Raw genomic sequence first — 15,644 nt, forward strand, 5'->3', positions numbered from 1 at the left:
CGCTTCTTTTTTTGCCTCCTACGTTCATTTGTCATGGTTCTTATTATGTGTTGTTTTATTAAACGGTTATAATAGTGTTTCATTGATAGAATTGAACCATCGTCTCATCTTTCTTGGGGCTCGCTTAGAGCTACGGTGTTTGAGTCTACAAAGGATGTGACAATTAACAAATACATTAAACCCCGAAACTTTAAACTTGCCCTTTTGTTTAGGTTATGTATTCTATTATTCTTTTGCATGCTCTTGAGATTTGATACTTACTTATAGCTTGTGTAACTAATTTTGCAGCTTGTTCTAGAGTCCTATCATTGATAGGGGTGTAAACGAGCCGAGCTTGAGTGAGCCAGCTCCATCTCAGGCTCGGCTGAGCTTGACTCTAGCTGGGCCAGATTGAGCTCGAGCTTGAAATGAGCCTATCATCATGCCTCATTCAAATCGAGCTGGGTCAAGCCCAAGCTGAATCAAAGAAAAAGGAAAGAAGAAGAAGAAGAAGAAGAAGAAGAAGAAGAAGAAGAAGAAGAAGAAGAAGAAAGAGGAGGAGGCGAACTGGCGAGGCTGGTGGGGCATCGCGGCTGCTTGCCACTGCCGAAGGAGGAGGAGGCGACACCGTAGTGGCTTGCCGCTGTCGAAGAAAAAGAAGGAGGAGGAGAAGGCGAGGCACCGAGCAACTTGCCGCTGCCGAAGGAGGAGGTGGGCAGCTGCGACACTATTGCTATAGAAGAAGAAGAAGGAGGAGAAGGAGGAAAAGGAGAAGGAGGAGGTGGGGCATCGCGGTGGCTTGCCGCTGCCGAAGGAGGAGGAGGCGGCATTGCTGCGGCAGCACAGCGGTTTGCTACTGCCAAAGGAGGAGGAGGAGGTGGGGCACCGCGACTGAAGAATAAGGAGGAAGCGGCACCCTTACTGAGCCTATCGAGCCGAGCCTGAGCAAACCGGCTCCAGATCAGACTTAGCTCGATATTAATTTTGAACCGATTTTAGTGGCTTGGGCTTGGCTTAGCTCTAACCGAGCTGAGCCTGAGCTGCTCATTGAGCTTGATAGCTCTGTGAAGAATGAAATCTTGTCAAGAAACTTTCTCTCTTAAAACAATAGTAAAAATTATGAGCAAAGTATTTTGGAAATTATTTGTCACCTAAAAAATAACAATAGAGTGAAAATGAAAAAAAAAAGGGCTTATCTTTTACCCTCTGTATTTTGTACAAAATCAAGATTTACACTTCTAAACATATAACTGGATTGTAGTTGGTGAAATATTCTGTCCAAAATTAATAGTACTCACGCCTTTCTATCACAATAAAATTCTCTCAATCAAATATTAATTTGACAATAATACCTCAAGTGCTTTCTGTGCACAGGAGGCATGTAATAGCTGGACTCAGATCCTTCTAATTAAAAATAAAAAAAAAGCTAATTCGATCAAACAAATGATTGTTTAGGTCATTTTACTATTTCATTTTATAACTTTAGTCATTAGCCGATTACTAGTAAAATTATAATATATATTATTGATATGCTACATAATAATCTGACCGTTAAAATTAACTAGTTATCTAACAAAATATCGTAGGTTAGTTCGAACATCGTTTTAACTGGGCGATAATATTGGCCGTCATATACTTGTATACATATAACTTTAACTGATTAGATGCATTAGTATGTTAAATTTTAGTATCATTATCTCTTTTAATTACAAAAGTGCAGGCTCGACATCACCATCGACATAGTCTAAACCTTGCAATTTGGAAGATGCGGCCACTAATCTTCATGTTTAGACTTTGAGAAAATTAAGCATCTCTCTGATGTCATGTCCACAAATTCTATATAAATTAATCTCACTTGTTTAATGCAAAATTCCGATGATCCAGTCCAATCTTTAATTATTATTATTTTCAATCTGTTTGTGTGTTTTGAGCACTTTAAATAATAAATGGATAATAAACACTTATATTCATATATATAACAACATATATATAAGTTGAAGCTACGAATTAATCTTCAAGGCAAAATGATTCTTTTTTCTTCTTCTTTTAGATTATTCAATCCAATTCATGTTGAACCTAATCTGACAGCATCTATCTGCTGCTTGTTTTAAAGTTGAAAGTATATTTAAGAATCTTTGTTTAGTGAACAGAAAAGAAATAGAAGACTTAATGGGTTCGTTACCATGGTATTATATGTCAAGTAAAGACTTTAATCATAGTGTAAAATACTAATTTATAGGAATTAAGTTTGTGATGTAGATTATTTAGATAAATAAACTGCCGATTAGGCTTAGTTTTGTCGAATTAATACTTATAATCTATAATTTAACTAAATAAACTGCGAAGATTCCAGCACCCAGTATTTAATGTCAGCAACCACAAGAACTGTTAAGCATCAAATTTATTCTTTTTTATATGCAGGTTGGTAATAAAGACTATATATATATATATATATATATATATATATATATATATATATATATAGATGGATCTCCAACTTTTGGCAGCTGGAATATATGGTTTTCATAATAGAAATGGATGAAGGAAGACATGCAATTATAAAAATAAAAACAAAGATTCAACTGTAATGTACTTGAAGTATCTATTTGGAAGTAATTCAACGTTGAGAAATAGCTATGATACAGCGAAAGAAGCTGCCAATTATTAATACAGACATGCCTGTATGATTCTCTTGATGAAAGAATCTAATTATATCTATTAGAGAGTATATATTGACCTAGTTTGGGAGTAGTACAAATGTACATGTATTCTATTCTCTGACTAGCTTTAAAAGATAGACAGAACGAAAATAAACTTTAATTTATTTTCCTGACGTTAGATGTAGGATTTAGGTTCAAGAATAACATAAAATTCATAGACTCGAAACATTGTTTATATATTTGCTTCTCAAGATGAATCTATTCAGTCATATTTTTTTGGACCATTCTTATGCTAAGAGTACTGTTGATCAGTTCGTGGGCATGTTCCCAAATAGTTTCAATCTAATAAGATCGGCTTGAGATATGTTCATTATTTCTTTCTTTTAATTCTTTTTTTGTCTTTGACCTCCGTTACTCTTATTTTATTTCATTACCTAAATGCATTTTAATTTGGAACTAATCTCCATTCTTTTTTTTAAGGGAAAGCCCATAGGCAGACTTGATACGCAAAAAGCAGGAGAGATAGAGTGGCAACTCTTCAACACACACTTAGCCTATAATAGATAACACTATAGTTTTAGATAGAGGATCAAGTCGAAGGATATGAACATAATAATGAAATGAAGAATAGCCCAAGAGATTCACATGAGCAAAAAGTATCGTGTTTAGTATTTATAGCCTAATAGCTACAGGTTTTGTCAGTCCAACGGTCTTGGAAATCCACTAAGGCAAGAGCATCAAATATCACCTATCTATAACACAAACTAAAGAACATAGAAAAAAAAACAACACCCTAATTTTGCTGCAAAGCAAAATAAAAGAAAACCAGGGATCACCAAAAAGCACTACGTCTGTACCCTAGCAATAGACGATGGCGAGCATAGACAACTCTGTGAATAGGTCATGGTATTTCCCGTTTGACATGACAGAGAACACACTAAGCAAGGGTGACCTCTCAGTGGCGAAATTGGAGCGCAAATCGCAGAACAGACGACTACCAAGCATGGATTCAGCAAGGTGAAGAAAGGCGACGACGGTGGTGAGGTGCCGCTTAAAGGAGCGAGGGGGTTTAGGATGGCGTCCAAGCATGGGGTGGAAGGCGAAAGAGAGCACTAATGATAGGGAACAGCGAGAGGAAGCATCCAAGCATGGATCCAACAAGGGAAGAATGAGAACGATGGAGGCAGTGAGGAGCATTGGATGGGAGCGGCTGTGGCATGGAAGAGCGGCTACAAGGGGCACAGAGTTGAGTGGCTACAGGGAGCGCGAAGTAGAGTGGAAGTGAGAGGGAAGGAGAGATGTTGTTGCGGGCAACATATGAAGGCGTCGAGAGGAAGAGAGAAATGGTAGCAAGGAGGCATGAGGGATCTAACTTTAGGGAGGGAGGAAGAAAGTGGGGGAATGAGAAAGATCAAGTGCTCCCCTCTCCTAGATTGTGGCTAAGCCTCACCAGCGGTGGCAAGGGAGAAAATCCCTCTAGGCGCCAAACCCTAGCAATGCTAGGGTCAACGCAGACCAAAGTTTACTTTCCATTCTTTTATATATATATATATATATTTAAAATGAAACAAAATTATGATAAGCCTTATTTCAGCTCAATGGATTATATGTAAGCCCAAAACTGAGATCGATATATATGATTGAAGAGAACCTTAAGGCATAAAACAAAGAAAACAAAAACTCAGAACCATTTAGCAACTATAGCAGCAAGATGGATGGCGATGGGATGGAGGATGGCCATAGCAGGATTTGAATTCATGATGTACATCTGGTTTTGATACCATATTAAATCACCAACTATTATAAAAGCTTAAAAATAATAATTTTATATTTTATATTCTAACAACAAGAGAGACAAAAGGAGAAATCAACGATAGACAACGCCTAGCTAACAACGATGACGACATGATTACACGATGGAGAGAGGTAAACACATGTAGAAAAAAATAAATAAAAGAAAAAAGAGTCTCAGATGAGAGATGAAAGGGAGAGAAAGGAAGCTCTAGGGGAGTAAGGTAAGGAAGAGGAGAGGCAGAAGAGCTATGTCCTCCCTTAGGCACTTGGGCTAGGGGAGGGGAGGGGAGAGATGAGAAAGATCTCACTAGCGGTGAATGAAAAAAACTCTAAGGGGAGAAAGAATCTATTCCAAATTCTAGCAGTGTCGTACGCTACTTTTTATTCTCATAATTCTCTCCCCTTATCCACATCTCAATGATCGAGACGCAGTTTGCAACAACAGTTAAAAGTTCTAACTTATCTTGTTTAGATGATTTGGCATCAATCATGAGTTATCAAATATCCAAATTCCTAAGAATTCTATGATTCCAAATAAGAATTGGGAGGATGCTTGACGTGATAAGCCATCTTACTCTCCTTCCCACGTAATTAAACACCAATTCAACATCGAATTTGTCGTGTTGCTAACCTTATTTATCCCTTATCAGCTTCATAATCTAATCTCTAATTCATTGGTATATGACTCAAATCCATCGTTATCCTAATCCTATCCCCATACAAATTATACAGTTGACCTAACTCAATTAGTAATCAATCTACCTGAGCACTTATTGTGGCATCATATAAAGTTTTACCCTCACTAACTTCTCAATCATTGTTGCCGATGTGGCACCAAAGGTGCCTACTTTGGTAAATAGTTATGAAGATGATACTTATTGTGATAATTAGTTTTCGTGGGAAATACCCAACTTCAGACGCCGGTATTAGCCATCAACATCATAAGCTAGTTGCACCAACCGTACACGTGTCATTGCAAGAGCACACGCGACCAAGCAGATCTGGGACGGTGATCGTCTCCAAACCCTAATGCACGAACAGTCGATACTCCCGCAACTTTCTGATTTTCTCTCCTACACAGGGTCTAAATCGCAGCCTGAAATGTAACCGTCCTCTTGAAGGCTCTACATCCGGGGTGCAGAGGATCCAAGTCCGGAGTAGTAGTTCTCGTAGTTGTACGCGTGTGATGTCAGGATCATCGAACCCGACCCACATCGGACAAAATCCTCTTCTCACCGGTAGTATCGCGGCACGTGTCAATAGCAGACGTACCGTGGCTGCCTCTTAAATCCCTCCCGCGGTCTCTCGTCCACTCGCCCATCGTCCATCGTTACGAGGTCTGAGTTCAAGACCGAGAGAGAGAGAGAGACAGATGGCGTTGAACTTAGTTCATCGCATGGGCACGCTCTACCGCGCGCCCGGGGCGGACGGGAAAGGTGAGCAGCGCGCGGTGGTGCGGAAGCTGGCGTCGGCGGCGGCGGGACCAAACACGTGGCGGCTGATCCGGCAAAAGCCGATCCGCACGTGCGGGCCACATGCTTCTCCTACGTCATGCTTGCAGTCCCACGTGGAAGAGGAGAAGCCGAAGGGGAAGAACGGGGTGGGGGTTTACGTCATGCTGCCGCTCGACATGGTTGGGCCCACCGGAGTGGGGGTGGTCAGGAGGAAGGCCATGGCGGCGAGCCTGGCGGCGCTAAAGTGCGCCGGGGTGGAGGGGGTGACTGTGGACGTCTGGTGGGGGCTCGCGGAGAGGGAGGCGCCGGGGGTGTACGAGTGGGGCTGGTTCGCGGAGCTGATGGAGATGGTCAAACGGGTCGGGTTGAAGGTCCGGGCCGTTATGTCCTTCCACCGGTGCGGCGGCAACGATGGCGACTCCGTTACGTACGTCTACAGACCTCCTTAACTTAATTTGTCTTATACTTAAGTAGTAACTCCAACACAGTCAAAAGTTGGATAGTACTACGATTCTTCCAGTCTTACTCCTACTAATTAATTTATACACGAACTCTTGCATGCCTTTTTCTGATTAAAGCGCGAGCTATATATGAGATGATGAACAGATGGAGAAACAAATACTAAATCTCAAAATGATCCGTGGGCGCAGAATACCTCTACCAAGATGGGTGGTGGAGGAGATGGAGAAGGACCCCGACCTGGCGTACACGGACCGGTGGGGCCGCCGCAACTACGAGTGCGTCTCCTTGGGCTGCGACGCCCTCCCCGTCATCAAAGGCCGGACTCCCGTCCGCTGCTACGCCGACTTCATGCGCGCTTTCCGAGACCACTTCGCCCCCCTCCTCGGCTCCACCATCGTCGTAATTAAATCCTCTCCTCCTCTACCCCATCTGCTTCATGCGCCACGTACCCACCAAGCTCTGCGCGCCTAAGGCCTGTGTGTTCCCTGTTTGCTATTTGCAGGAGATCCAGGTGGGCATGGGGCCGGCCGGCGAGCTGAGGTACCCCTCGTACCTGGAGATCCACGGCACGCGGAAGTTCCCCGGCATCGGAGCCTTCCACTGCTACGATAAGGTGACAAGAAATCCTTACGTTTTTCATTTCTTGTTCGACCACATACCTAATTATCTATATATAGATATAAGATGCGGATTATAAAGTAAAATATAAATATGTATTGTAGCCAATTCATCATAATTACTTTCTGATGGCGTTAACAAAAAATGTCCAATAATTACAATTTGAATGAAAGGTCAAGTCAAAGAAGAAGATAGTTTAAGCTAACAGACACAACTATCCTTTATTTTGTACATAAACAGTCTACAATTGGCTAAAATCATACGAATTCTCTAGAGATTAGCACCTAATGTGGAATCTACCATTTGTTATTCTAAAAATTATATATAATCTCTTTCTTTCAATCTTTATCAAACCTTTTCTTCTCGTTTGCTTCCAACATTTTTCTCTTAATAGCAACCTGCATGATTTCCGTCACTCTTCTTCCTCTCAACTCTCAATCTCTCTCATCTTATTCTTTCGCCCTCCCATTTCCCATAGTTCTCTCTCAGTCCCAACCTAATGCTAAGTACTATAGTGTTATTGCCTTCAATTTCTTTTCTTCCTCTTAATCTCTTGAAATCTTTTCATTTCTTAATCTCTATCAATCTCTCTTCCTTCTTCACACCTCAAATGGCTATAAGGATAGAGGGTAATTTTGTAAAAGTAATTTGTCGTCAATGACTCATTCCTCTGTAGCTCGTTTATGATATTTCAAGAGATTTAGTGTAATATATTTTCTTAGGAATTAAGTATAAGTGATAGTAGATCATAGTTTCTGTTAGAATGTAAAATATAGAAAATATTATAGTCTAATATTTTTTATTTTAAGAGTAATTGATGAGTTCGCCATAATATTAGAGCAACAATTAATATGTTTAAATACTGTCATTTGTCTGCATAGTATATGCTAAGCAGCCTAAAGGCGGCGGCGGAGGCGGTGGGAAAGCCGGAATGGGGCCACAGTGGCCCCACCGATGCTGGGACCTACAACGACTATCCAAATGACGCTCCCTTCTTCCGCCGCGACGGTGGGTGGCGCACCCCCTACGGCGATTTCTTCCTCTCATGGTACTCCCAGTCCCTCCTCGACCACTGCGAGCGCGTCCTCTCCTCCGCTGCCTCCATCTTCCCTCCAGCCGTCACACTCTCCGTCAAGGTCGCCGGCATCCATTGGCACTACGCCGCCGAGCTCACCGCCGGCTTCCACAACAACCTCCTCCGCGACGGCTACGCAGCCGTCGCCCGCGCGCTCGCCCGCCACGGCGCGCTCCTCAACTTCACGTGCCTCGAGATGCGCGACGCTGGGCAGGCGCGCGCGGGAGCGAGGTGCGGGCTTCAGGGTTCGGTGCGGCAGGTGGCGGCGGCGGCGAGGGCGGCGGGGGTCGCGGGGGTGGGGCTCTCGTGGGAGAATCCGCTGTCGAGGTACGACGCGGCGGCGTATGATAGAATGGCTGAAGCGGCGAGGGAGGAAGGGATGGTGGGGTTCACGTACCTGAGGATGGGGAAGGAATTGTTCGAGCCGGCGAGGTGGGGGAGGTTCGTGGGGTTCGTGAGGCGGATGGGGGAGGGGAGGGAGGAGGAGAAAAAGGTGGCGAAGCGGTTCGTGTACGACACGCGGCAGCTCGTGAATGATGCCAATTCGTGACTAGCTTTCGTACCTTGCATGTTCCTATTATTTAATTTTCTTATATATATATATATATATATATGTATATATATTTCCTGAGCTTGTATGCTAGCTCTGAGGCGATACAATACGATACATTATACATAAAAGACACTTAGAGCCAGTGAAGTTAGGGTTGGACAACTCAGTCAATCTAATATTGTTTTTATCGTTTATGATTAAAGACGTGATCTTTTGCAGTAGAAGTAGGTCTCAGAACACTTTAATAAGTGGTGAAAACACCAACCATCTTTATCTGGATTAGAAGTTTGAAAAATAGAGAAAGAAATTAGCTTGGATCCCCAAAAGCACTTCCCCATTTAATAATTGATATGAAAAAGGTGTCAAATCTTGTCTCAAATGTTCATGCAGATATATTTTTAGATAGAACATCAAACTTTTTTACTTGTACAACCTTTCACCTAAATTTTAGGAACGATGGTCTGAAATTACATGCATCTGAGTGTGGAGATTTCAAGGACATTAATATGAAATGATGGAAGATTATAAGGAATGTGTCACTTTAACAGTATAATAACATAAGCACAAAATTAGATATCCAGAGAGAAATATTCCATAGAATATCCACCGATTACAAAATAGACACTGTAATTAGAACTAATAAATGATCTCGCTCTTCAGTTTCCTCTGTACACTTTTGTTCGAGCTTCTTGCTCAATGGATGGAAGTGGCTCCTCTTGAACTAAACAGTGTTCCACCTCAAAGTACCTGGAGAACTTGAAAACAAGAAGCAGAACGAATTGCACATATAACATATTTAAGTGAGTACGAGGAAAATACTGCACAGAGAGTAGCATTATGATCCCAAATTCTTTATTTGTGTTTACTCTGTTTACACGACTTTTGATACGTAAAATCTTACGCATTATCGACACCAAAAGATATTGTACAAGAAAAAAAAGGTAGTTACAGCTTTCAGTTCAGCTATCGCGTCTCAGCAGGTCTTCTCTAAGTAGAGAAAATATGCACTTAGTTAACAAGACGAGCTGAGCCAAAGTGAAATGAAAAAGAATGAAGAGAATATACAGCTTTGTACAAAACTTTCCAAAGGGCAAAGGGTTCAGGTGATCCAACTCGAGGGTGCAATACATCTTACACTTTTTGCTTTTTTGAGGCAAAGAGTTGTTTCTCACACTTTGAGCTAACCACCCATATACGGATTGTGCCATCGGAACTTCCTGAGGCCAACATGTGAGGTTTTGCTAAATTCCAGCTCACAGAATTCACGGGCATTGTATGGCCGGACAAGGTCTTTATTGGCATTTCATGTAGTCGATGCCAAATGTAGATCTGCCAAAAATGTGCGCTATTTAGATTTATTATGAAAGAGGCAAGCGAATAAAAGCATAGTGATAGATGTTTGGGTACACATTCAGAACACATAATTGCAAGCTATATCCATTCACAATTCGAACTAAAAGAATTTAAGTGTATGCAGGTTAGTAGCCTTGAAGTTGTATATTAACCTGAAAAATCCATCAATTTCAAAATATTACCTCAGATTCCTTACTACCACTGGCAATGAATGAAGAGTTACTTCCCCCAAAGCAAGCTCCAAGAATGCAATCTTGCTTGCCAACCCTGTACTTGTGCTCCAAGGAGTGTGTGTTAGTGTTCCACACATGAATCTCTTCATAATTCACATTCAAAATCAATAAATTGCCATATTTCGAAAGAGAAACAGGTGCAATTACATCTTTCTTTTCCATCTCATACTTAAGACCCCCAGTAAAGCCAAGTTCACGAATTATATTATCTGAGCAGACACATATGAGACGTGGAGAAGGTGTCACCACAAGATCAGAAACCTCTGGAATCAAATACATAGGTTGCAGCATATTGTCATCTGCGTTCCATGTGTAGATGAAATTATCAGGCTTGCAGCTGCCAAAAAATATTTTGTCTGGATTGTGGCTCCATGCACATGCTTTGACTCTTACATTCATGGGCATACAGAATGTCAGCTTGCATGTACCAGTATCCACATCCCACAGCTTTGCATCTTCTCCTTCGGCACATGTAATCAATTCCGTGTCATCTGATTTCCACTCTACTGAGAGGATAGGCCTTCCATGGCCCACTAGATTGTACTTCAAGGATATGGTATCATTGTCATCAATCTGAAATGGATATTAGAGATATGGTCATATATAACACTAAATGCTTGTCTGGCCGATCTAAGAATCTAACTATAAAGTCGCACTATATAGATGTCCATGCCACTCACTTTTGTCTAAGCAAGTCCATCAAACAACATGTCATTTACCTTCAGATGAAGACTACTCAATATCAACCCCATAATCACATGCCTTCAACAAACAAAACCACCAATGAAATTGAATAGCACAAATGGAAAACTGATACAGCTCAAAATACTCAATAACCTGGGGGGCCATGGCTAACTCAACTGACCACTCTCTTATGTGAGTTGTATAAGAATGGAGATATGACTGTAAGGATACCAGATTCAGCACTTTCCTGCTGTGGTATTAAATGTTCAGGGCTGGAATAAAAGTACCAAATATTCAGTCACATTCATTGTAATGCAGTTAACGTAAATCTATAGATCCTCTTCACCTTTATTAATGGGTTTTGCTCCTTCCCTTTATCAACTTCATTAAAAATGCACCCTCTTCTGCAACAGTTAAAAGTGCCGGGGAGACATAGCAGCATTGGTTTGCAAACATATATATAATCTATTAGCTCAGGATTAAGTCAGGTTGACTTATTTCATTGCTTTGTTCGATCTTGATAACACTATGTCATGAGTAGATGTCCTTGAAGCACTCCAAAGTCCAAAGACAACAATATATGTTGTCCCTTTTCACAATAAACAAATGTGTTACATTTGTTTGGAATTGTTAGAGTAGAAAACATAAAAAATTACCGTTCTCTAACAACTTAATTGTTTGAGTTGTTAGTAAGTTTACCTGGTTTCAAAATGGAGGTCCTAAGTTCGAGTCCCGCTAGGCCGATCTATGGGTTAAAAAATAATACCTCTGCTATTTAAGTCAAGTCTATATCTTAGGCATAGCAAAATGTCTCAAGCCTAGAAGTGAAAGGAAGTATTACATTATAAAACCTTCACTATTTAAGTTAAATTTATTTCTTAAGCATATCAAAATGTCTCTAGCCTAGAAGTGAAAGGAAGTATTATATTATAGAATATAAGAACCACCGTTGGCTAACAACTTAAACTTTTAAAGTAATTGATGAATTAACAAGAATAGCAATCATCAAAAGCTCTATCATCATTCTAATACATAAGATTGATTACTAGTGGAAGGAGTTTGATAGCTTTTAATATGGCACTATTCACACCGTGAAAAATTACTAAAGGGGATCTTGGTGTACGAGGCTCCCGTCTATGCAGGATCTAGGGTGAGGAGATATGCCCGGTACCCTTCTTTCTGAGGAAGTTGATTTGAATATTTAAACATATGACCCTTGGGATTCAAGGATAAAATTTATCATCACACCAAATGATGTCCTCTTCTTAAAAAAATTACTGTGATAGGAAAAAAATAGAAAAAGATGATGCCTACCAGTTTTTTTATCTTCATTGTATATCACAACATGCATTTAATCTGATGATTCTTTCTCCTGTTTTTATTATTGATGTTTATGAAAGAAAGTCAAAAGTCAAGGTCATAATTTTCTTGCAACAGGACAGATTTTCTAAGTATGTGGAATAAGTCAAGGAAGCATAATCATTCTAGTAAAACTTTAGTAATTAAATTAATTTTCTGTACATACCATCCATATGGTGGCCATGCAATCAGTAGAAGTGGAAGCCAGATACTTCCCAGTATTTGAAAATTTTACAAGTAAAATACCATCATTCCCCATGTCTTCTACCTGCAATAAAATGGGATTAAATTTTAAATGCTGAGGAAAAAGAACATACCAAATTAGAAAATTAAAGAATGCAAAAACAAACTTAAAAAGTCATATTCTTTACATGCAAAAGTTTGACCGGATTACAGCAGACACATGTGGAAGAAGAGGTCGAACAAAATAACATGAAGATCCAATCACCAGCTTCAATAAATAAAACCACGAAAAACTAGTACATGTTACAAATAAAGGAAGTAGATCTTAGGTCCCCAAACATATCATCAACTCTTTTATTTTGTTATTTGACAATAAATGAAAGATAAATAAAGAAAATCCTCACTAGAAAGAGAAGAGAAAAAGGATGGTGAATAAACACAGCTATTGTCCAATATAGATGATAATGAAAAGCTGCTATTAAGTAAATGCAAGAAGAATAAAGATCATACTAAAGCAGAAAGCACGCAAAGGAAAACGATAGATGCTAATAATAGGCAAGTTCTTCAAGATAATGTCTTCATGATTATATCTATGCAGCAAATTATACTTGCATGGGAGGTGGAGATAAGAGTTCATTTGCACAAAGTCTAAACCCCATGATGGCAAAGCATATTTATCAGAGGAAAATGCCACATGATTTTAAAATCATCAGAATTGGTGAACGATTACACTTAAAACAGAGTCCAAGAGATTTAGGTCCTAGGAATTCATTGTTGAATAATTACATAGAGCAGGTTCGTATCAGAAACCTGATTGTGTGATGATTCAAGCATTAATCATTCTGACCTTATAGTTTGCCAACAGAATAGGTATTATCTCATCCAAGGAGATAATACCTATCCTGCGCAGTCAAATGCATCTGCTGAAAAGATGTCCTTGCAGCTTGAGCTAATAACACAACAAATGGGAGTCAAGATGGAGGGGCACAGCTCTTTTTGCTTGAGGATAGAAGCTAGTATGAACGACTACTCTATTTTCCTCACCTTGGCCATTCAGTCTCTTGCAAGTTGCAGCAGTAAGCATCCTGACATTTTTAACTTATAGGAAGAGGTAGAACTTAGACTGAGCAAGCTACAAAACGCCTTTTTATCTCCCAGATACTCCATCTGCATTTTTCCTTCATACTAATTTCCTTTTAACAGAGCTGCACATCAAGTTTACTGTAGTTTTTCTTTAATACTTCCAATCAAACAAATTTGCCTGCTTTAGTACCCCAAATTCTTGCATTGCTTCTAATTTGCTTTTCTTTCTTGTTAACAGCAACAGCATTTAGCCACATTATAGTTCTTAACTTATGCTATATTTTAAGAAATTATGTAACCACTATTTTGTACAATGAAGAAGAATTATGATGGAAATAGTTTCTGGAAACATCATTAAGTCAGAATAGTTCACTTAATCATTTTTAAAGTCAAGAAGAGTGCAAAGAAAAGCTGATCAGCTTTATACAAATATGGTAGAGAATCTAGAGATAAAGCAGATCTCCACATATCAATCAAGAAAAAGAATCCAACTCCAAAAAACTACATTCTACTCTTGTCCTGTATATTAAATCTTTACTTTCGGTAATACATTAACATTTGAATTTGCATCCACATGGTTCTTTTACAGATATATACATCCCAGAAGAAATTTATCACCAAATTTTAGGAATCACAGTTTCTTCATGATTACACACGGTAACAAACCTCACAATCGAAGCCCATGACCATCCAATCCTATAATCTACTAAAGGAGAAAAAGTCAGCCAATAATATGACCTCAAAATTTGTAAACAATGATTTGAAGAATAGTTATGTAGTTGCAAAAACCATGATGTCATTGCACCACCATATTCTTATGAAGTTGTATGCCAATGTAAACAATCGCATATATGATTAACCATACATAAGAAAAAGGAACCAGAACCAATTAAAGAAGTATTATAGGAAATAACTGCAACTTAAAAGAGAAACCTGAATGCAAACGGAAGGAATCTCTTTTTGCTCACACCAAGTAGGATTCATAAAAGATGGACGATGCTGAGTAGTAAGGAACAGCTCCAGCGTTTCTGCCGACCTATTCCCGGGATAGTAAATCCACGACGGGATCACCTCGGTCAAGTACAAGAAAAGACCCAATCTTTGAGGAACCCAGCTCTCGATGGCGATGGCCCGCTTCGGGTTATGTAACTGGCGCAGGAGCTCCTGGACGGCGATCTCGGACTCATTCTGAGGGTAGATTTTATTCCGGAGAACGTGCTTAGCCGCCTGTAGGCGGCCGGGCATCCCCACCAACTCCAGAAATTGCTGCCTCCGGACAAGAAACACGGCGGCTTTCTTGGATCTTTCTTCCAGACCACGGATTGTGCCGATGGTAGTAATGCATTCGGACCATAAACCCGAGAGGATTTGAGAGAGAAGGAGCAAACATAAAGGCGTATCGTACCGACGATACACCTCCAGGGATCGGAGATTGGCGATTCTGCTTTTGGCGTCCATCCCTTTCCTAATGTGAGGTTTAAAGAATCCAAGAAGAGACGAAGAAATGCTCGAACGGGGGATTCTAGAGAGAGGGAGGTGCAAAAGAAAACCTAATTCGCGGAAGAGGGCGAGAGAGAAACGAGAAGCCGGAGAAAACTTTATAAGGAAAGCTTTTGGAATGGGAGCGAGGGAGTGCGGGGAGAGGAAGAGCGGGAGAACGATACATAAAATAGACTAATATAGAGTGTGGACTGTGGACACAAGAAGGAGGATTTGCTGGACTCTTAAGTGTAGTAAATTAGTAAATCCTGGTACTTGGCAACTAATAATGAGTTATCAGATCCAGGTGGTAGATTTCTACCATCGAAGTTGCAGAGGATCTTCCATCCTAAAGCAAGTAGAAATACTTGCAATGGCAGTTCGTTGCAGATCAGGACCGTCCATTGCTAGGGACTTTCTTTGGTTGCTTTTGGAAAGAAAAGAAATATAGGGTTAAAATTACATTTACCCCCTCCCACTTTGTTTTATATGACTGCACCTTCCTACACTTTTAACTAAACCATATATATACAAGTATTTTAGAAGTTATTTGCTTTGAGTTTAGGGATACTTTGGAATTGATTTAGTAATAAAATATCATGCCTAATTAAGTTTACTTTTAAAAAAATTAAAATTAATAAATAAGACTAACTGATATCCAAGCTCAATAGTTTT

General features: G+C 40.0%; 2 protein-coding genes across 2 annotated transcripts; one reads left to right on the top strand and one right to left on the bottom strand.

The window, feature by feature from the left end:
* The first annotated feature begins 5,765 nt into the window (after positions 1-5,765).
* LOC140767314 (beta-amylase 2, chloroplastic-like) lies at positions 5,766-8,797 on the top strand. The gene is made up of 4 exons (XM_073107174.1): positions 5,766-6,314; positions 6,538-6,748; positions 6,852-6,962; positions 7,849-8,797. The coding sequence occupies exons 1-4, from the start codon at positions 5,806-5,808 to the stop codon at positions 8,590-8,592; spliced, it is 1,575 nt and encodes a 524-aa protein (XP_072963275.1). The 5' UTR covers positions 5,766-5,805; the 3' UTR covers positions 8,593-8,797.
* A 653-nt stretch (positions 8,798-9,450) lies between these two features.
* Positions 9,451-15,122, bottom strand: LOC140767386 (WD repeat-containing protein WDS homolog). The gene is made up of 4 exons (XM_073107269.1): positions 14,424-15,122; positions 12,391-12,492; positions 10,131-10,754; positions 9,451-9,924 (listed from the first exon to the last, which is right to left on the bottom strand). The coding sequence occupies exons 1-4, from the start codon at positions 14,946-14,948 to the stop codon at positions 9,727-9,729; spliced, it is 1,449 nt and encodes a 482-aa protein (XP_072963370.1). The 5' UTR covers positions 14,949-15,122; the 3' UTR covers positions 9,451-9,726.
* Positions 15,123-15,644: the final 522 nt, after the last annotated feature.

Source organism: Typha angustifolia, chromosome 9 (assembly GCF_048772165.1).
Source record: "Typha angustifolia cultivar Huaian chromosome 9, ASM4877216v1, whole genome shotgun sequence".
NCBI classification, from domain to species: Eukaryota; Viridiplantae; Streptophyta; class Magnoliopsida; order Poales; family Typhaceae; genus Typha; species Typha angustifolia.